The 21,914-nt window shown below is 51.9% G+C and overlaps 1 protein-coding gene across 5 annotated transcripts; it reads left to right on the top strand.

Annotated features, from left to right (window-relative positions):
* The first annotated feature begins 1,786 nt into the window (after positions 1-1,786).
* MED25 (mediator complex subunit 25) lies at positions 1,787-21,394 on the top strand. 5 transcript variants are annotated; one of them, XM_066374036.1, is made up of 18 exons: positions 1,787-1,955; positions 2,051-2,096; positions 2,246-2,370; positions 9,871-9,969; positions 10,350-10,470; positions 10,777-10,939; positions 11,072-11,202; positions 11,500-11,587; positions 11,683-11,876; positions 12,302-12,430; positions 12,848-12,933; positions 13,006-13,063; positions 13,232-13,339; positions 16,014-16,202; positions 16,585-16,656; positions 16,784-17,002; positions 17,303-17,483; positions 19,630-21,394. In XM_066374036.1, the coding sequence occupies exons 1-18, from the start codon at positions 1,822-1,824 to the stop codon at positions 19,872-19,874; spliced, it is 2,388 nt and encodes a 795-aa protein (XP_066230133.1). In that variant the 5' UTR covers positions 1,787-1,821; the 3' UTR covers positions 19,875-21,394. The 5 variants fall into 5 exon arrangements, with proteins under 5 accessions (XP_066230133.1, XP_066230134.1, XP_066230136.1 ...); XM_066374037.1 differs by having other exon boundaries at positions 19,759-21,394; XM_066374039.1 differs by having other exon boundaries at positions 20,362-21,394.
* The last annotated feature ends 520 nt before the right edge of the window (positions 21,395-21,914 follow it).

Below are 21,914 nucleotides of genomic sequence, written 5' to 3' on the forward strand. Positions count from 1 at the left end.
GGCCGTGGATACTGGCTTTACACCTTCTCCCTCCCCTTTCTCTCCCTTCCTTTTTCTGTCTTTCTCTGTCTCTGAAAACAAAAAGGAAATTAAGCCCTGACCGGCTAGCTCTATTGGTTGGAGCGTCCCTCCCAGAGCTGAAGACTGCCGGTCGGATTCCCCAGGCAGGGCACAGATAGGAGCAGCTCCATATTCCTGTCTTTCTCTCTCTCTCCCTGCCTCTCTCAAAGAGTAATAATAATAAAATACAGTATATTTTGCTAAGTTTTGTTAGTAAGATGTATTTGTGTAGTAAATTTCTGTCAATGCATGTTACGATGACTTCCAATTGATGGTATTTTTTTCAAGTTGGTTTATGGAGTCTTTGCAGACAAATCAATATTTTACATTTTCTGGCTTTGCTGTAATAAACTTTTTCCAACTGTCAGGATTCTGCAATGTGTTTATTTATTCCTCCAGATATTTTTATGGTTTCATTTGTTGCATTTACATTTTTAATCCACCTGGAATGTATTTATGCTCTAGGCCAGATTCTGGCCCCTTTTCCAGAAAACAACTATCAGGTGTTGCCTAGCAACCTTCACTTGGGTTAGAGTTTGGCTTCTCGGAGGGGGGGGGGGGCAGGCGGTGGTGGAAAAACAAAACAGCTGCACTGCCTTCAGAGTTGACGGCAACCTTAAAGCGTTGCCTAGTTACCTCATTTCGGACTATGTGATTGGACTCTTCACACTCCCCACCCCCCTTCTCCTGAAAGGACTCGGCTGGAAACCTATTCTCTCTGTTAGAGAAAAGGGAAGCCGTGGCGGCATAGATGGGGTAGTTACAGCATCATCCCAGACACAAAGGTTGCCCATTGGATCCTTAGTCAGGGCGCATACAGGAACAGATCGATGTTCCTATCTCTCCCTATCTCGCTTCCTCCCTTCCTCGCTAAAATCAATAAATAAAAATCAATAAACAAAATTTTGTGCCTGACCAGGCGGTGGCACAGTGGATAGAACATCAGACTGGGATGCAGAGGACCCAGGTTCGAGACCCCGAGGTCGCCAGCTTGATTGCGGGCTCATCTGGTTTGAGCAAAGCTCACCAGCTTGGACCCAAGGTTGCTGGCTAGAGCAAGGGGTTACTGGGTCTGCTGAAGGCCCGCAGTCAAGGCACATGTGAGAAAGCAATCAATGAACAACTAAGGTGTTGCAGTGCGCAAGGAAAAACTAATGATTGATGCTTCTCATCTCTCCTTTCCTGTCTGTCTGTCCCTGTGTATCTCTCTCTGACTCTCTCTCTGTTCCTGTAAAAAAAAAAACACACACACAAAACTGATGATTGATGCTTCTCATTTCTCTCCATTCCTGTCTGTTTGTCCCTGTCTATCCCTCTCTCTGACTCTCTGTCCCTGTAAAAAAAAAAAAAAAAAAAAAAAAATTGTAAGGAAAAAAAGGGCAGCGTGTGCGTTGCATAGCAACTAGGTCTCCTGACCCTCCCCCTTGACACCAGAGTCGGAACAGGCGCCCAGCTCAAAGATGACGGCAGTGGTGCTGCTTTCAATATATTTCGCTCTCAACAGTCCTGCCAATAATTCATTTTTTCACATCTGGCCCCAAAGGCGTTCCCGTTACCCTTTCTGAGTTTTGCACGCGGTGGGTGGGAACGAGGACGGTGATAGAACCAACCCGCGCCCGGTGCCCCGCTCTAACATGGCCGGAACGCGTCGACAGTGGAGCAAAGCCCTCCGGCGCAGGCGCGCAGGCGCGGTGCAGGCGCAGGCGCACTTCCGTTCCTCCCGCGGAGCCTGTGGCGGCGGTGGCGTCTCACTTGTGGGACATGGTTCCCGGTTCCGAGGGCCCGGCCCGCGCCGGGGGTCTGGTGGCTGACGTGGTGTTTGTGATTGAGGGCACGGCCAACCTTGGGCCATACTTCGAGGGGCTCCGCAAGCACTACCTGCTCCCGGCTATCGAGTAAGTGTCATTTGCGCGGCTCCAGTCCCGCCTTTCGACTGTACTTTTCCACAGCCTCTTGCCTGACCTCGACTTTTCATCTCCAACCCTCACAGGTATTTTAATGGTGGTCCTCCTGCCGAGACGGACTTCGGGGGAGACGTGAGTCTTGGGACTCTTGGGTCCAAGAGAGGCGGGGCTGGGGGCCGGGGGCCTGGACTCCCGGGTCCGAAGGAGGAGGGAGCGGGGTGGGAGCCATTGCTCGTTCTCTGAAATTTCGGATGAGAAGTTCCTCTTCCCTCCCCTTCCAGTATGGGGGAACCCAGTACAGCCTCGTGGTGTTCAACACGGTGGACTGCGCTCCTGAGTCCTACGTACAGTGTCACGCTCCCACCAGCAGTGCCTATGAGTTTGTCACATGGCTCGATGGCATCAAGTGAGCTTTTTTCTCGGTTTGGGGTGGGGTGGGGTGGGGGGCCCTGTGAGGGACCGTGAATGGATAGTGACTGGGGTCACACTGGGTGGCTGAAAGGGCTGAGGGGGATTGTGTTGTTTTCTTTGTTTTCTATTGTTTTGAGAGAGAGAGAGAGAGGGAGGGGGGAATAAGAGAGAGACAGAGAAGCATCAACTCCTTCTTCCTCTTAGTTGTTCCACTTAGTTGTGCAGTCGTTGATTGCTTCTTGTACATGCCCTGACCACGGTTCCAATATGTGACCTCTGGCATGCTGGGACAACACTTTATTTACTGAGCCACCTGGCCAGGGCCGAGGGGGATTGTGTTTTTGTGCATTAGTCAAGTCTGTGTGTGTGTGTGTGTGTGTGTGGGGGGGGGGTTGTGTGTGTTCAGCAGTTTTACCATTGGGTTTGGAAGTAGGAAAAACTCCTCAGTCTAAGAGGTCTTGAGCTCCAGGTCTGACCTGTGGTGGTGGAGTAGATAAAACATCCACCTGGAACACTGAGGTCGCTGGTTTGAAATCCTGGTCAAGGTACAAATGGGAGTTGATACTTCCTGCTCTCCCCCTCCCCTGCCCCACTTCTAAACGAATTAAAAAAAAAAAGAGGTCTTGAGCTCCAGTACCCACTTGGTATGCCATTCCATGAGTGATTTTCCACTTTCTGTTAACAGTTTCTCATCTCCATTGAAGCCTGCGTGCGGGGGTAGGTGGGTAATAGGCCAGGGTAGATCTCTCTGTGCTTTGGGTGGAATTTTGTTAGTTCACATTGCAGGCTCTTACAGGTGCACACAGCCTGGGCCCAAATCACAGTAGTACCAAAGCAGAAGTCCTCGACTAGGAGTCCCTTTCCCCTCTGTACATCTCTAAAAGACAGGTGTTAATAGTGCAGATGGTACCTGAGTCAAGATTTTTCAACTTTATGATGGTGCTAAAGCCGTACGCATTCAATAAAAAACAGTAGGCAATGCTTTACCATTCTGTGGGTTAAATGCATTTTCAGCTTGTGATATTTTTAACTTACATTAGATTTATTTGGACACAAGTTGAGGAGTATCTGTATTTTTAAAAGATTTTGTGTAGCCTGACCAGGCGGGGTGGCGCAGTGGATAGAGCGTCGGACTGGGATGCGGAGGACCCAGGTTCGAGACCCTGAGGTCACCAACTTGAGCACAGGCTCATCTGGTTTGAGCAAAGCTCACCAGCTTGGACCCAAGTTCACTGGCTTGAGCAAGGGGTTACTCAGTCTGCTGAAGGCCCACGGTCAAGGCACATATGAGAAAGCAATCAATGAACAACTAAGGTGTCGCAACGAAAAACTGATGATTGATGCTTCTCATCTCTCTCCGTCCCTATCTATCCCTCTCTCTGACTCTGTCTCTGTAAAAAAAAAAAAAAGATTTTGTGTATTCATTTTAGAGAGGAGAGAGAGAGAAAGAGAAAAGGAGTGTTGGAGCAGGAAGTATCAACCCCCATATGTGCCTTGACTGGGCAAGCCTGGGGTTTCTAACTGGCGACCTCAGTACTCCAGGTCGATGCTTTATCTACTGCGCCACCACAGGCCAGGCTCATCTGTGTTTGTATTAGTTGTTTATTGTATTATTTATCCACTGTTGTATAAGAGATAACCCTTACAACATTGTGGCTTAAAAAAACCAAACGTTTATTTATTTATTTATTTTTTATTTAATTTTCTTTTATTTTTTTACAGAGACAGAGAGAGAGTCAGAGAGAGGGATAGATTGGGACAGACAGACAGGAACGGAGAGAGATAAGAAGCATCAATCATTAGTTTTTCGTTGTGGCACCTTAGTTGTTCATTGATTGCTTTCTCATCATATGTGCCTTGACCGTGGGCCTTCAGCAGACCGAGTAACCCCTTGCTCGAGCCAGCGACCTCGGGGTCCAAGCTGGTGAGCTTTTTGCTCAAACCAGATGAGCCTGTGCTCAAGCTGGTGACCTCAGAGTCTTGAACCTGGGTCCTCCGCATCCCAGTCCGACGCTTTATCCACTGCGCCACCACCTGGTCAGGCCCAAACGTTTATTATCTCACGCAGTTTGTGTAAGGAATTAAGGCATAGCTTAGCTGAACCATTCCGGCAGTCACAGTGAGCCCAGCTGCAGTCATCCAGCGGTTTGATTGGGTCTTCAAAGGCTCCGTTTCCAGGGTGGCACATGTTATGGCTGTTGGCTGGAGGAGTCCGTGCACTGCTAGCTGTTCGCCACAAGGGCTCCCTGTGGGGTTGCCTGAGTGCCTGCTCAGCGTGGCAGCTGGCTTTCCTCAAACTCAGCAATCCAACAGAAAGTCCAAAGAGAAAGGAAGCTACCAGCTTTTATTTTAATTTATTTTAATTTTTTATTTTTCTGAAGTTAGAAGTGGGGAGGCAGTCAGACAGACTCCTGCATGTGCCCTACCGGGATCCACCTGGCATGTCCACCAGAGGGCGATGCTCTGCCCATCTGGGGTGTTGCTCTGTTGCCACTGCAGCCATTCTAGCGCCTGAGGCGGTGGCCATGGAGCTGTCCTCAGGCCACAGGCTTTTTAGATCAAGTCTTGGAAGTCAGGTATCATCACTTCTGCCACATTCTGTTTGGTACACAAGTCAATCGTGTTCAGTGTTTGAGGGGGTGTGAGTACCAGGGGTATGGATAACCTTATAGGGGGACTCATTAGGGGCCTGACTACCAGGACCTCATAGGGATACATTGGGAATTTTTCTTAAACACTTTAATATTTTTTTTTAATTTATTTATTGATTTTAGAGAGCAAGGGAGAGAGAGGAAAAAAACAACTGATTTGTTGTTCCACTTATTTATGCATTCATTGGTTGATTCTTGTATGTGCCCTGACTGGGGAGTGAACCCACAACCTTGGTGTATCGAGACAACACGAATCAACTGAGCTAATCAGCCAGGGTAGGATACATTGAGAATTAAATGAGTTGATGATTTAAAACAGTTCCTGGCATTTATTCAGTGTTTGCTATTATTTCATGCCTCAGTTTCTTGGTTTGCAAATAGATGTCCCATATCCTAGGACTCTTGGGAGGATCACAGGAACTAGTCTTCATTCTTTGTTTTGTTTTTTTTGTTTGTTTGTTTTTTGTGTTTTTTTTTTAGATTTTATTTATTCATTTTAGAGAGGAGAGAGAGAGAGAGAGAAAGGGGGGAGGAGCAGGAAGCATCAACTCCCATATGTGCCTTGACCAGGGAAACCAGGGTTTTGAACCGGCAACCTCAGAATTCCAGGTCGACGCTTTATCCACTGTGCCACCACAGGTCAGGCCATTCTTTGTTAAGCTTACGTCTGGTCTGTGGTCAGAGCTCATTAAATAGCACCCTTTCATGATAGCCATTACCTTTGTACATTTGTTCAGCAAACGTTTTTGAGTCCCTGCTTTGTTCCAGGCTATGTGTATTGGACTGGATACTGAAGGTTCAGTGGAAAGGTGACACCCAAGTTTCCCCCTCATGGTCCTTAGAATCAGAGTAGAGCAGGGTTCCTCAGTCTCGGCACTGTTGGGACAGATAATTCTTTGTTCTGGGTGCTGTCCTTTGTGTTGTTCAGTAGCTTCTTTGGTCTCTACCCATCAGCTGTCAGTAGCCACTTCTCTCCTAAATTGTGACAAACAAAAATGTCTCCAGGCATTGTTGAATGTCTGTTAAGGGGCAAAATCAACCCCAGTTGAGAACAGCTGAGATAGATTATAGTAGATAAGACTTGAATAGTGGTAAATGAGGGTTCCTTGGGGCCTGAGCCTGTGTCTGATGTCCCTCAATCCCTGTCACCCAGTGTATGAGGCCTGGCCCAGAGGAGGCTGAGGAAAACTTTGTTGAACAAGTGAGTGAATGCCTAGAATGTACTTCATACTCTGATTCTCCCTGGTAAACTTCTGTGTAAGCCTCAAGACCCATCTTAAATGCCCCTTCTCTGATTCTGGCAAGGAGACAGTTGCTCCCTCCTCCACCCCCATCACTCCTAGGTGTTCCCTGTCACAGCCCCACACCTTTGGACTGTGAATGTCCAGGACCCTGGGTGTTTGCTTCCAGCTGGGGCCTGGCCCCCAAGAGGCCTCAGGAAACCTTGGCTGAGTAAATGAATGAGAGAAAGCTATAGGAAAGATAACCACCAAGAAACCAAATCTTGGGGTGAGTGTATAAGTATTGGGAAAAGCAGGCGGATCCCCTTATTTTAAAATTTCAAGGGCATTAGGAAGCTAAGAGGGAATACATTAGCTTTCTGAATACCTTCATTGCATATCTCTTCTCTGCCTTAATCAATTTAGAATACACTGTATTTTTTTTTCTTGCTCTATCTCAGAATAAGTAGCTGAAAAAGCTTTGTGTTCTGTATGCCTTCTGTGGAATCCTCCCAATGGGCTGATAAACATTTTACATTCAGAGGCCAGTGTTTTTATCAAGTCCTATGTAATGATCTAAATTGACTTTCTGTAACGATCCAGGCAGGTCTGTAACAGAGGTCACAGAGAATCAGCCACTTTTGTTCACACTTGGAGAAATCTCATCTTTTCCAGGAATGTCTGGAACTTAAGAAACAAAGCATGCAGTGTGACTTTTGAAACAGCCTTGCTTTGGGAAGATTCATTTCTGAAATTATATTTCCTGTCTTACAAAAGAGGCAGTCTCCCCCCCACCCCCCCTACAGCTAGTGACTCAGATCAGAAAGAATAGGACAGAAAGAAAAAGAGCCCTGTGAGTCTTCCCCATGGCTTTATGACCATCCTTTTGTTCATTCATTCATTCATTCATTCAACAGACATTAGTAGAGCAAGCTGTCCTAGGCACCTAGGAGTCAGGGGTCATGAGACAGGTAAGATCATGGCTGTCTTGGAGCTGGGGTGACAGGCAGATGGGGAACTTGGCACACAGAGCCCTCAGTCAGAGCTGGCTGCTGATCACATTTCTTCATTGGACCAGTACCTCTGGGGCCTCCAGGGACCTATTAGCTGGTAAAAGTACACAATGAAGATTCTAGGGTATGACATCTGGCTGGACAAAGGAGGCCAGTGAGAGGACCAGGAAGTGGTAGGGGTCAGAGCACCCAGAGCACTTGCAGTTCATTTTATTTTACTCTGTGTAGTATCAAGGGGTTTATTTGGAAATAAGGTGTATCATAAAGTTTATGATATTTAAAACAAATTTTGCAACTGACTATATTTTTTCCCTTGCTCACCATTTTCAAGTTGTTCTCATTTCTTGGACAGAATAGTTGTTATGTATCTCTTTCTGAGCTGGTAACAGATGGTTTATGCGCAGTGTTCAGTAAAGAACAAGTTTTGGGATCTCAAAGTGGTCGGTTGATCATATTTCCCCTCATTAATTACCTTTTTAATTTTTAATTTATTGGCCTTAGCATGTCAGGTTGGCTCAGTGGTATAGAGCGTCAGCCCATTGTGTGGATGTTTTGGATTCAATTCCTGGTCAGGGCACAGGAGAAGCAACCATCTGCTTCTCCACCCCTCTATCCCCCTTCTCTCTCCCTCTCTCTCAGTCTCTCCTTTCCTCTCCTGCAGCCGTGGCTTGATTGGTTCAAGTGCATTGGCCCCAGGTGCTAAGGATGGCTCATGGAGCCCCCACCTCAGGCGCTAAAAAGAGCTCAATTGTGAGCATCAGCCCCAGTTTGGTTACAGGGTGGATCCCAGTCGGGGTGCATACAGGAGTCTGTCTCTCTATCTCCCTTCCTCTCAACTGGAAAAGAGGAAGAAACATTTTTTTAATTGAGGTGAAATTAATATAACAAAAGTAATCCTTTTAAAGTGAAGAATTCAGTGAAGTTTAAGTACATCCACAATTTTTTTTTTTTTTTTTTTTTTACAGAGACAGAGAGTCAGAGAGAGGGATAGACAGGGACAGACAGACAGGAACGGAGAGATGAGAAGCATCAATCGTTAGTTTTTCGTTGCGCATTGTGACACCTTCGTTGTTCATTGATTGCTTTCTCATATGTGCCTTGACCGCGGGCCTTCAGCAGACCAAGTAACCCCTTGCTCGAGCCAGCGACCTTGGGTCCAAGTTGGTGAGCTTTTGCTCAAACCAGATGAGCCCGCGCTCCAGCTGGCGACCTCGGGGTCTTCAACCTGGGTCCTAGGCATCCCAGTCCAGCGCTCTATCCACTGCGCCACTGCCTGGTCAGGCTACATTCACAATTTTGTGGAACCACTGCCTCTGTGTAGTTCTAGTGTTTTCATCACCTAAAAGAAAATCTGGTATGCATGATGGAATTGCTCCCGCCAGGGCACCTTTAGCTCAAGTCTCAGAAACGCCCAGTAAACCCTCAGAACAGCAAGCTGGCATTAAGATGGATCCAGGGTGGGTTCATTCACTAGGGTCTCTCCCAACTAGGTGGTAGTAAAATTCCTGTGTAAAATGATCTTATGATGAGAAAGTGGAGGGCTGGGGGTGGTGAGGAGCAGTGGGTGGGCTGAGTGCCCTGAAGGGAAAGGAGGTGGTGACTGAGCTGACAGGGTGGATAGGGAGCCAAGGGCCAAAGCCTGCAGCTGGGAAGAACTCAGGGAGAACTGGGCCGGGTGACCCTCAGCCAGGCTGTTGGCATGTTCTATCCAACAGGGTTTTAGAGAGCCTGCTTCCTAATGGTGGCTCAGACCAATTGGTCTCCCTCCCTGAGGGCTGCTGCAACAAAATGTTAAAAACTGGGTGGCCCAGAACAGCAGGAATGTGTCACAGGGCAGGATGCAGGAGTCCAAGATCAGGGGCAGGCAGGGCCTGGTGCCTTCTGGAACCTGTAGAGTAGACCCTTTCTGCCTCTTCAAATTTCTGGTCACCCCAGACATTCCATGCTTGGTGGCATCGTCACTCTACAGTCTCCACATAGTGTTTTCCCTGTGTTTCAATATTGTCTTTTGCTCTGAGGATATCCATCTCTGTGTCCCAAGTCATCCTTAATATAAGGATATGCTCATACTGGAGGAGGACCCATCTGAATGCCCTCATAGCCTGATCACATCTGTACAGGCCCTATTTCCAAATAAGGCCACATTCTGAGGTACTGGGGGTTAAGACTTCAACATGTCTTTTCTTGGGGACACAGTTTAGCCCATAACACTGGGAGGAGAGGTCTTTGTACCAGGCTGGGAAGTTGAGGCCAGGGCTGGCTTTATAGGTGGGAAGATGGTCCTGAAAGCAGACATGCACAGGGATTGACACAGGACACAGTACAGTGTCCCAGGCCCTTTCCCTGTTCCATCCTCTGGCAGGGCCACTTACCACAGCGATTCCTTTGCAGGAGATGCAAATGTCCCCTTGTTCTCTGGGCCTGGAACTGTACCTGCACTGGGGATAGGGCAGGGAACTTGACAGTGCCCCCATTGTCCCAGTACACACATTCCATTGCAGGGTAGGGGATGGCACGAGGGCAGGCTCTATAAGTGCAGCCTGGGTGCTGGGAGGTGGCAGCCCTGGGTGCTGTAGGGACCCCCCAGGACTGACAGTCTGGCCTCTTGCAGGTTCATGGGCGGAGGTGGCGAGAGCTGTAGCCTCATTGCAGAAGGCCTCAGCACGGCCCTGCAGCTGTTCGATGACTTCAAGAAAATGCGAGAGCAGATGTGAGTGTGACCAGCGTTTGGGGTTCATGTCCTGAGCTGGTCTCTGTCCACTTGGCTCAGTACCCTTTTTTCCTGTTTCAGGACTCCACCCCCTGCTTCACATTGGGGAGTCGGGGCTGGGAATCGGGAGTAGTCCCCTGGCTGGTGCCTAGTCTCAGTATCCTCATCAGGAGGAGGGGTCTGGCTCCTATCTCGCCTGCCTGCTAGGCCACTTAGAGTGAGTCAGGAACCTCATAGCCTCAGTGTTCTCAGCTATAAAATGGAGCCTTTCTTCCTGACTTCCTATGGGGCAGAGTACTTGCACCTCTGCTGTGCTCGGTCTGGGTCTTTTTGGGGGGCGTTGTTGCCACTTGCTCCACATCTTCCCTTGTTCCTGGCAGCGGCCAGACACACCGCGTCTGCCTCCTTATTTGTAACTCGCCCCCATACCTGCTGCCCGCTGTTGAGAGCACCACGTACTCTGGGTGCACAACGGAGAGCCTTGTGCAGAAGATCGGGGAGGTGAGGACTCCTGGGTCTGAGGGAGGAGGGGCCGTGGGCTGGACTCCTGGGTCTGAGGGAGTTGGGGGGGCTGGGGCTGGACATCTGGAGAATGGAATGGTCTAAGACTCTGTGGCCAGCTCTGCTTATGCCTGTTGGAAGAACTAGAATCCAGAACCCCCTGGGGCAGCTAGTACAGGCAACTTGGTCCCCTGTCCCAAAGGGGAATTAGGTTTTAGGGCCCTTGTCATCTGGTCGCTCAGCTGGTGTGTGGTGGCCTTGGGATGGGCCCTGTGGCGGGTCCTGACCGCTTGTGCCCTCCTGCAGCGAGGGATCCACTTCTCCATCGTGTCTCCTCGGAAGCTACCTGCCCTACGGCTTCTGTTTGAAAAGGCAGCCCCCCCGGCCATGCTGGAGCCACTGCAGCCACCAGCAGATGTGAGCCAGGACCCACGGCACATGGTGCTGGTGCGGGGGCTCGTGCTGCCGGGTGAGGCCAGGTGCTGAGGGGGGTGAGGATGTCCTTACCAGCCAACTTCCTCTGACTTGGATTTTCTTTCCCTCTCAAATCCCTTCTCACGGGTCTCGATCGCCCATCCGATCGTCCATCCTTGGCTGTCAGTCGGGGGTGGTTCAGCCCCAGGCCCCCTTCAGCCAAAGCAGCCCGTCCCCCTGCCTCCAGCCCCCCCCTCGGGCTCTGCACTCTCAGCAGCCCCCCAGCAGCCTCTGCCCCCTGTCCCCCAGCAGTACCAGGTATGGACATCACCAGGAAGGGGTGTGCTTCTGGGGCCTTGTGGGAGCCCTGGCCCCTTGGGAGAGACCTAGTTTTAGGTTGGGGCTTGTAGAGTGAAGGAGTCTCCCTTGAAACATAAGAAGAGTGGGACTCTTGGGGCTGAGAAATCATGTCCCTGTGGGGCGATGGGAGTCACAAGCTCCCGCGATAGTAGAGTCAGGGTGCCTGTGCCTTGTGGGGGTGTAGGTGGTGTGGCTCCGTGTGACTCCAGGAGTGCGGTGCATGGTCCTCATCAGTCCTCACAACTCTGTCCCCAGGTCCCTGGGAACCTGAGCGCAGCTCAAGTCGCTGCCCAGAATGCAGTGGAGGCCGCCAAGAACCAGAAGGCTGGGCTGGGCCCTCGCTGTGAGTCCCCGGGCGAGGATATGAGCTGGGAAGATGGCCACAAGGCCTCTCTCCATGCACACTTGGCCCACCTCTTCCCTTGGTTTCTCTCACAGTCTCACCTATCAACCCTCTCCAGCAAGCGGCTCCAGGAGTGGGTCCCCCCTTCAGCCAGGCCCAGGCCCCTCCACTGTCCCAAGGCCCCCCTGGTGCCCCCAAGCCATCCCCTGCTTCCCAGACCAGCCTGGTCTCCACAGTGGCTCCTGGTCAGGGCCTGGCCCCCACTGCACAGCCTGGGGCATCATCTATGGTAGGTGCCTGCATGCCTCCTGCTCACTGCTCCTCTCCTCCCCCCTGACTGCCTTGGACTGGCACAGTGTGCCAAAGACAAGCAGTGTGCCTATCTGAAGGGGGCCCAAGGGAGTGGGTCTTATGGTTCTGGGTCCTTGGGGGCTATATAGACAACACTGAGATTAGTGGTCTGGGAATGGAGTCGTGGGGCTTGTGGTTCCTGGTGGGTGAAGACTGTTCTGAGGACTCCATGGGTTCCTGTCCTGGGAGTCCTGGAATCCTCCTGGATCAGAGCGTTTCTATCCCAGGGACAGCCACATGGTTTTCTGGCCGTGGGTGTGTAGAGGAAGAGGCCTTTGTCCCATTCTTGCTGATCTGCCCTGTCAGGGTCACCCAGGAGACGGTCTGACCTGCTCTGTTGCTTTCTTTCTTTCCCTCTGGCAGGCAGGCCCAGTGGCCCAAGGCGGGGTGAGTGGTCCTTCCCCTGCTCAGCTAGGGGCCACGGCCCTTGGTGGGCAGCAGTCAGTCTCCAACAAACTCTTGGCCTGGAGTGGGGTCCTTGAGTGGCAGGAGGTGAGTTGGCTTGAGCAGCCATTGGGCAGCTGGATCTCATAGGTCTGGACCTGGTGGGGTGCAGGGTGACACTGGGGCCGCACAGGGTCATGGACCTGTGGTCTGAGATAGTCCCCAGGAAACATGGGATTGGTAGCCCAGACTGAGACTAAAGAGGTAGTGAGACTTGTATTGCAAGTGAAAAACCGAGAATTCTCAGATTCAGGTTCCAGCCGGGCCCAGGGGATTGTATCATCTAGGAGACAAAGGGTTGTGTGATTTGGGGACAAGAGGAGAGCTCAACATTTGTAGAAGGCTAGAGGATTATGGGATTGATAGTATGGAGGAGGGGCTCTTGGGACTTAAATTGGAGGAGATCCAGAGCTTTGAGGCTCTCGGGGCCCTTCTTACTGTGATGTGCCATTCTTTCCCTCTCAGAAGCCCAAACCTGCCTCGGTGGATGCCAACACCAAGCTGACGCGGTCACTGCCTTGCCAGGTCTATGTGAATCATGGCGAGAACCTGTAGGTGACTGTCAGGGACTGGGCGGGCTGGGATTTACATCCTCCTGATACCTCTCTTGGCATCGCCCCCAGGAAAACAGAGCAGTGGCCTCAGAAGCTGATCATGCAGCTCATCCCCCAGCAGCTGCTGGTGAGTGGCAGGCAGGAGGGGCCCCAGCCTCTGCTGGGTCTCTCTTCCCTCTTTCCTTCCCTGCCCCGCCCACCTGTTCTCCCTTCTTCCCTTCCCTGCCCTACCCACCTCTGTTCTCCCCTCCTCCTTCCCCACTCAGCACACTGACTGACCTCTCCATCTTCCCAGACAACCCTGGGTCCTTTGTTCCGGAACTCAAGGATGGTCCAGTTCCATTTCACCAACAAGGACCTGGAGTCCCTCAAAGGCCTCTACCGCATCATGGGCAACGGCTTTGTGAGTCCTGGGCTGGGCTGGCCCCAGGGAGTTGACTCCTCTGACCTCTTGGGCCCAAAGGAACTGTTTTTGATGGTTGGGTGGGCTTTGTGAGCTTGGGCTCCTCAGCTCTCTTCCACAGCCTTAGCCTGTTTTGTAATTATAATATGCATCAGATGGAAGTCCATCCTGTGTTAAGTGTGACAGGATGTGACAGGAGCAATTGGGAAGAAGTTGGCTCTGACAGGTTTACTGGGTATATTGGTTTTCTGGGGCTGAGAACAGAAACTTACTTTCTCACATTTCTGGAAGCTAACAGTCTGAAATCGGGGTGTTAGCAGAGCCACGTTCTCTGAAGGCCCCAGGGGAGGACCCCTCCTGGCCTCTTGCCGTGGGTAGCCCCGGCATTGTTGACTTTAGACAGCAGAACTCCAGTCTCTGCCTTCATCTTTCCATGGCCATCCTCCCTCTGTGCCTGGGCCCTCACAGGGCGTGCTCCTCCCTGTTTGTGTGTTGGTTTTCTTTTAAGGACACCAGTTCTTGGACTCGGGCCACTTTGATGACTTCATCTTAACTCATTAGATTTACACAGTGCCTGCACATTCACAGGTGCCGGGTGTTGGCACTTCATGTTTTTTTTGTTTGTTTGTTTTTGGTTTTTTTTACAGGGACAGAGAGAGAGAGTCAGAGAGAGGGATAGATAGGGACAGACAGACAGGAATGGAGAGAGATGAGAAGCATCAATCATCAGTTTTTTGTTGCGACACCACATTGATTGCTTTCTCATATGTGCCTTGACCGCAGGCCTTCAGCAGACCGAGTAACCCCTTGCTCGAGCCAGCGACCTTGGGTCCAAGCTGGTGAGCTTTTGCTCAAGCCACCAGATGAGCCCGTACTCAAGCTGGCGACCTCAGGGTCTCAAACCTGGGTCCTCAGCATCCCAGTCCGACGCTCTATCCACTGCGCCACCACCTGGTCAGGCACAGGCATTTATTTTTGACTCATAACAGGATGTCCAGTGGTAGGCAGCTATTGGGGTTAGTTGTGTAGCTCTGTGACATGTGGGCCAAGATTCTGTTGGCTTCTCTCAACAAGAGGGCTCTTGAAGCTCCAGGAATCTTGTGTGACTAGATGCAGGAAGCCAAGAAGGAATTATGGCATCCGTTCATCTTGTATTTCCATCTCTTCAGGAAAACAGACATATCTCCACACCCCCAAGCATCTTCTGGGCCAGATCCAGGGCACGGGGCCTGGACACGTTGCTCCCCCAAGCAGAATTGGGGTTCTCTACACAGGGGAGAGGGGCAGGTAGATCTTGGGTGGGCCTCTAGCAGGGTCTGCCTCAGATGAGGAACCAACACTCAGAGAAGTAACCTCGCTTGGCCAAGGCCCCAGACGTGGGACCTCAGCCTCGTCAGCCCCTTCTCCCTCAAGAGCCCTTGATCTGAGCGTTTGTGTATTGTGGCTTCACTTCATATTTGCTAATGTTTTCTTTTTTTTTTTATTTTTTTTTTATTTATTTATTTATTTTTTTCTGAAGCTGGAAACAGGGAGAGACAGTCAGACAGACTCCCGCATGCGCCCGACCGGGATCCACCCGGCACGCCCACCATGGGGCGGCGCTCTGCCCACCAGGGGGCGATGCTCTGCCCATCCTGGGCGTCGCCATATTGCGACCAGAGCCACTTTAGCGCCTGGGGCAGAGGCCAAGGAGCCATCCCCAGCGCCCGGGCCATCTTTGCTCCAATGGAGCCTTGGCTGCGGGAGGGGAAGAGAGAGACAGAGAGGAAAGCGCGGCGGAGGGGTGGAGAAGCAAATGGGCGCTTCTCCTGTGTGCCCTGGCCGGGAATCGAACCCGGGTCCTCCGCACGCTAGGCCGACGCTCTACCGCTGAGCCAACCGGCCAGGGCATGTTTTCTTTTTTGTATATATATTTTTTGTATTTTTTCAGTTAGAAGCAGGGAGGCAGTCAGATAGACTCCTGCATGCGCCTGACCAGGATCCACCTGACACGCCTACCAGGGGGCAATGCTCTGCCCATCTGGGGCGTTGCTCCGTTGCAGCTGGAGCCATTCGAGTGCCTGAGGCGGAAGCCATGGTGCCATCCTCAGCGCCCGCATTTGCTAATGTTTTCTGGGCACTTCGTGGGTATTTGGCTGCTGGCAAGATCCCTGATGTGTCTGGACACATCCCACAGTCACAGCAGCCTGTGATGTTAGCACTGCTGTCCTCAGGTCTCACTGGCAGGGGCTGAGTCTGGGAAGAGTGTGGTCACCCTTTAACGGTCTCTTGGATCCCCTGGGTCAGATGTATCCACCATCGCCATTGATCATGTGCTTCAGGTGCCATTTCTGTGTTGAAGCCCCTCCTCAACCGTGAACGCTCCCAGCAGCCCTTAGGAGTGCAGCCCTGCGAGGTGGGGGTGGAGGTGGAGGGTCAGGGTTGGAGCTAGGTGCCAGCCATATGTTTGGGGCGCTTTCTGTCTGCTCCCTTCCGCTTTCAGCAAGCGCCGCAGCCTCACACCGTCCCTGTGGACACTTAGTTCTGGAGCAGCCTCGGGCAAAGCTTCAATCTCTTTAGCCTTTCATAGCAGAAGCCATAGTGATCCTTGACTGTGGGACTTCTAGAAAGTTCTAGAACCAGGAGGGGTGGGATACCTCCTCAGGGCATGATTGTTTCTGATTCTCTCCCCCAGGCGGGCTGTGTACACTTCCCCCACACGGCTCCCTGTGAGGTGCGTGTGCTCATGCTCCTATACTCGTCCAAGAAGAAGATCTTCATGGGCCTCATCCCCTACGACCAGAGCGGCTTTGTCAATGGCATCCGACAGGTCATCACCAACCACAAGCAGGTGCAGCAGCAGAAGCTGGAGCAGCAGCGCGGGGTGAGTGAAGCAGCTCCCCTTCCCTGTCCTATCCTCTCCTAGCACTGCCCACCCAGGCCCCAAAGCTCATGGACAAACCCTCAGGGGCCCCTCGGGGTTCCAGTGCCAGGCGCTTAACTCCTCTCACAGGACACGGCCACCCAGGCTCAGTCCCATCCCCACATTTCCTTGCCAACTTGCTCTCCCTTTTTAGTGTCCTCATGTAATCCCCCCTTGGGGACCTGGGAATGTAAAGCTTACTTCTCAGATCCCCTCTTCAAAGAAGTGTTCCCAGCCCCTTACAAGTTCCCCCTCAGGGCTCAGATGCTCCCCGACATGTGGAGTGTCCCTCTCAGATGCACTCCACACCCAATCACTGACTGCTCCCTTTCTCTCCATACAGATGGGGGCACAGCAGGCCCCCCCTGGGCTGGGCCCCATTCTGGAGGACCAGGCAAGGCCCTCGCAGAATATGGTGAGAACAAGGCCAGCAGGGTCTGGGCCAGGGTGGGGAGGCCCCAGAGGACACAACTGTTCTGACCTGGCTGTGGAGGCTGAGGGCTCTGGTGTCTCTGTTCCTTACCCCCGTTTCTTCCCATCAGCTCCAGCTCCGCCCTCCGCAGCCCCAGCCTCAGGGCACTGTGGGGGCCTCTGCAGCTGCAGGGCAGCCCCAGCCTCCCAGTGCTGTCCAGGCCCCCCCAGGCCCTGCCCAAGGCCCTACTGGAGCAGCTCCCGGCCCGCCCCCTCCTGGGCCTCTCCTTCGGCCCCAGAATCCTGGAGCCAACCCACAGCTGCGAAGCCTCCTCCTCAACCCCCCGCCGGTGAGATCTGGGTTAGGGGCAGTTGGGAACACGGGTTCCAGGCTGACAGTGCTAGACCTTTTATCTCGGAGGAGGGAGGTTGGCTCAGTCAAGGGGTGTGAGTAGAGCCCTACCAAAGGCTCCAGGCCCACCAGCTCCTCTCTGTGTCTTCCATGGGCTTCTGTTGAGACCCTTTTGAAGAAACAACCTATACAAATGACGGGCTGAGACGTTCTCTGAGCAGTTTCTGTGCGGGAAGCTACGTGGTGGTGCGGGGTCTCCTCCCTGGGGCCCTCTGAGCCGCTGCTTTTGTTCCCCCAGCCCCAGACTGGGGTGCCCCCACCACAGGCTTCCCTCCACCATCTCCAGCCACCAGGGGCCCCTGCACTGCTGCCCCCACCACACCAAGGCCTGGGGCAGCCCCAGTTGGGACCCCCCCTCCTGCACCCGCCCCCTGCCCAGTCCTGGCCTGCACAGCTTCCCCCACGGGCTACACTGCCAGGTAAGGAGGTCTGGGGGAGGCCAGGGGTCTGGACTGAGTATCCCAGCAGCCCCTGGGCTCCTGGGAAGTAAACTCCTAAGACATAAGTAGAGTAGATCCCCTCCTTGGCTTTTGGGGAGCTCTGAGGGGCAGAGGACTAAGTACCTAGGGAGCAAGAGCTCATCCCCTCCCTGCCTGTTCTCTGGGGTTTGCTGGGAAATGTAGTCTTAGGGCCAGAGAGGTATTTTGGAGTACGGGCTCCCAAAGGCTTAGGGGAAACAGTATACTTCTGTCCAGATGGGGCCAGAAAGTGCTTCTAATGGGTACCCCCAGTGCTTCCTAGACAAAGTAGTGCCTTGGACTCCCAGAGGAGGAGGGAGAAAGCAGTCCCAGGGCCCTCCAGGACCCCAGGGACTACTGGGAGATGCAGTCCGTTCCCCACTGCCCCCCAGGTCAGATGCTGCTGAGCGGGGGTCCCCGGGGCCCAGTCCCCCAGCCGGGCCTGCAGCCCAGCGTCATGGAGGACGACATCCTCATGGATCTCATCTGAACCCCTGACACCCAATAAAGTTCCTTTTAACACATGCCCCGGCTCCCGTCACTGACATCCCCCAGGACTGGGCAGGAAGAGACCGGGGGTGACATCTCTGTCCTTGCTCTTGCTTCAGCAGACATCGCCAGGGTGCCAGGCTGATGAAGCCTGGGCCTCAGCAGTGAGTCAGGCAGTCTGGTGCAGCCTGGCTCGGGGAGACATGGAGGCAGGCAGGCAGTGCTCACGGGACCATGTGCTCTCATGGAGGTAGAAGGGGTCCAGGAGGCCTGGAAGTGACCTCTGTGCCCGCTGGGCTCAGCAGTGTTGGAAGAAAAGGAAAAGTTGGTGAGGCCAGGAAGGCCATCCAGTGTGGAGGAAGCAGAACCAAATATGCGGAGGCAGGAGAAAGTGTGGGGCGTTTGGGGTAGCACGTGGGTCAGCGGTTCTGGAGTGTGAGCACGGGGTGGGGGACCTGGGGGTGGGCAGGTGCCAGGCTGGGCGGGACTCAGGATCCAAACTGAGCAGCACGTGGTTTGTCCTGGGGACACAAGAACCACATGATGCTATGAGCAGGGAGGAGGCTTAAGCGGTGGTTTTGAGGCAAGGAGAGCGCAGAGGAGAAGCTGGGGCGGGGCAGGAGGGGCGAGGCTGGGACTGGTGTGCCCTATGAAGGAAGCTGAGGGTGTGGAGGACGTTGAGGTCAGCCCCCAGGACCTGTCCTGAGCGCTGCTTGTAAATGGTGGGGCTCCCCTGAGTTATGAGCTGGGAGAAGGAGCCAGTAGTGAGTGCTGATGCTCCAAGGTATGTCCAAGTAACAGCTGCTGTGTTGGGAACTCATGATGTGTCCTTAGGAGACAGTGTATGTTTGGTGATTGAAGTCATAGCAGTGGACAAGATCACGTGGAGAAGGGGGAGGCCCAGGTCCTAATCAGAGGCTGACTTTCCGAGGCTTTGGACAGAAGGGCAGGGGGCGTCTCCAAGATGGACAATCTGGCAGGAAGTGGTTTTGGGATGTGGTAAGGCAAGAAGCGAGAAGGACGGCTTCAGATGTGCAGGGGGGCTGCAGGGGGCTGTGGCATGTGGTGGTCTCCCTGTAGACTAGACTAGTGCTGCTCAGAGCGTGGTCCACACCTGGACCACCAGCATCTGCATTGTTTGGGACACTGGTTAACATGATTCCCAGGCCTGGCCCGGGAGAGAGGTTGCAGTGTGGTGGCCCATGGGCCACTCTATAGATGAGTTTTGTTTGGCCTTTTCTGTGTTAGCATACTTGCAATTTTTTTCTAATGAGTTGTAGAAATCAGGATAATTCTCTCTCTCTCTCTCTCTCTCTCTTTCACACACACACACACACACACACACACACACACACACACAAAATACACCCACAAAAACTGTAGTCTTCACTTCTCTTGATGTGTCAGAAGATCTGGTACCCCTGGGCCTGCCCTTATGCCTAACAACAATGGGCTAGAGCTGCCCTTTTTGATGGGGCATGTGCTCTCTAGTTCACCACAGTCCCCACCACTCCCTCTTGTTCCCCCACCTTTGTCACTGGGCTCGCCCTGTGGTTGTTCCTGTGGTAGCATGCAGAGGAAAGTGAAATCTTTCTTGTACCCATGTCTCTATCAAAAGTGGCACAACCAAAGAGAGAACGAGAGGGCCCCGTGTTTCGAAAAAAATGGGAGCGAGACTATTTCTTTGTGGAAGTGAAGAACATGCCTATGTGTTTAATATGCAAAAATATCATGTCTGTGTTGAAAGAGTACAACCTGAAACGTCATTATGAATCAAAGCACAGTAAGAGCTACGACCAGTATACAGAGCAGACGCGAGATGCCATACTGAACGAACTGAAAAAGGGCCTCAAATGTCAGTAGGGTTTGGAAAGCCAACAATAGACATGACAAGGCTGCCACACACAGTCTGACAATGATGTGAAAAGAATTACCCGGGCATTAGAACCTCCCCCAGTCGGCGAGTTCATAAATGAGCATAATGATGTGTCCTGGACAGAAACACGTCTGTGTAGCCGTTATTTAAGTCTTAACAGGCATTTGTTTGAATTGCACGGTGTGTTGAGAAGTCAGAAGATTTACAAGTCCAGTTGCTTGAAAGTCAAATCAATTGTGGCCTTTTCTAACCTTGCTCATCAACTCTTTCCACCCAGTTAGCTTTATTTATTTGTGACGTTGAGGATTTTCATGTGACCGAAGAAGTCTGTGACGTGGTGCCTAAACAGGCCCTACACGGGGAAAGGACTTATTTTTGTGTGTGTATTGACAGGAATGGAATGTTTTACGTAGACAGGTCAGATCCTAAGCACAGCTACAGACAGTTGTGGTAATCTAAAGATCTGTGTCACAGGGGAACTTGTCAGGACAGTATAATCCAAGGTGGCAACGTTTGGCAAGGACACAGAAGTCAGGTGATGGTGTCAATCACCTGGAATTGCCTGGTGCTGAGAAAGTAGAACGTACTGAGCATCCTTTATGTACCTATGTACTGTAATTACGGGCAGGCTGACGGTGAACTTGACCCACTGTACTCCACACAAGTTCTGTGACCTGGTTGTCACGTGAAGAAATCGGAACTGTTGAAGTCTATCTACTTGGTTCATTTCAGATGAGGCAAAAGCCACACACCTTGGTTCCCCTGAGGGGGTCAGTTAAAGACTTTGGGTCAAGGTTATGACCCTTCTGAACACTCATTTCTCTGCAAGGATATTCACAGCTACTTGAATGTATGATTGTGTTGGCCTAGTCCTGGCGAAAATGGGGAAGCCACTGGCAAGGAATGTTCTGATTCCATTTCCTTTGCTGCAGTTGGTTTCCAGAAATGAAAGACATGGCCCAGATCATATTGACCCAAAGGCTCTCTGCATCCAGACTGTGAAGATGAAGTATCGCTGTCCAGTTTGCCTTTGTCGGTACATGTCAGTCATGTGAATTCAGACCACACAGAATGGTTATTGAACTACAGTGCAATAGGGTGCTGGCTCCCCAGTGTGGAAAGTCTCAGCCCTGCAACTCTCCAGTAATTGTCCTGAATCTCTTGAGTTGGGAGGTTCCCACGCTTGTGAATAGAAATTTTCTGTTATAAAACCGAATCAAATTATTAACACTGCTCCCAGGATTCAAGGTTGAGTTCTCCAGTGCCCGTCCCACCGCACTGCCTGGGCCTGACGCTGAAGTCTAGCTGCGGAAGGGATGCTGTCAGCCTTCCGATTTCAACTTGGAGGAGCGAAAGAATTACAAGAGAGAAAATTTTAATAATTAAATCTATTTTTCAATTTGTATTTTTTCAACTTTGAATTTGAAATATACACTCCAGTACCAAACATGTTTGTATTATGTTCCATGCATTCACCATAGTTCAGTAAAGATGCAGTTTGATTATACTTCTGGCCGTCGACTTTTCTTATACCTGGCTAGTTCACTCATTTATGTGGCCCGCCTGGCTCCTGTAGGCATTTGAGTTTCCGATCCCTGTCCTAGAATTGTTGAGTCAAGTCTGGGGGAGGGAGGGGAGGGAGGAGACTGGGGACTTTGAACAGCTTCCTAGGTGATTCTCACACAAAACATGGAGTAGGAGACACTGGTGGTAGCTGACAAAGGGAAGGGACCGTGGGTGAGGTTTCCCAGGCAGCATGTGTAGCAGGGGTTTCTGAAAACTCAGATGACTTCATGGACCAGGCAGGTGATGGAAATGTGTGAAGTGGACGGGTGTAAGACAATAGGGAATGCTGGGGACTGTGGTGAACTTGGAGAGTGCTTGCCCCGCCTAAAGGCATTCAAATTAAAGACAAAACACTGAGGACCAAACAAAACCTTGCTGGTGAGTCCAATGAGGCTGTTAGGCTGCCATTTTGCGACCTCTGCAAGGAAGAGGAGACGTGAGGACAAGTTACAGTGCCCTGA

The sequence above is a fragment of the Saccopteryx leptura genome, chromosome 3 (genome assembly GCF_036850995.1).
Source record: "Saccopteryx leptura isolate mSacLep1 chromosome 3, mSacLep1_pri_phased_curated, whole genome shotgun sequence".
Lineage (NCBI taxonomy): Eukaryota > Metazoa > Chordata > Mammalia > Chiroptera > Emballonuridae > Saccopteryx > Saccopteryx leptura.

Coding starts and splice junctions, on each gene's coding strand:
- MED25 (XM_066374036.1), top strand. CDS start 1,822: ATGGTTCCCGGTTCCGAGGGCCCGGCCCGCGCCGGGGGTCTGGTGGCT. Junction 13,064..13,231: donor TCATCCCCCAGCAGCTGCTG/GTGAGTGGCAGG, acceptor CCATCTTCCCAG/ACAACCCTGGGTCCTTTGTT. Junction 13,340..16,013: donor GCATCATGGGCAACGGCTTT/GTGAGTCCTGGG, acceptor TCTCTCCCCCAG/GCGGGCTGTGTACACTTCCC.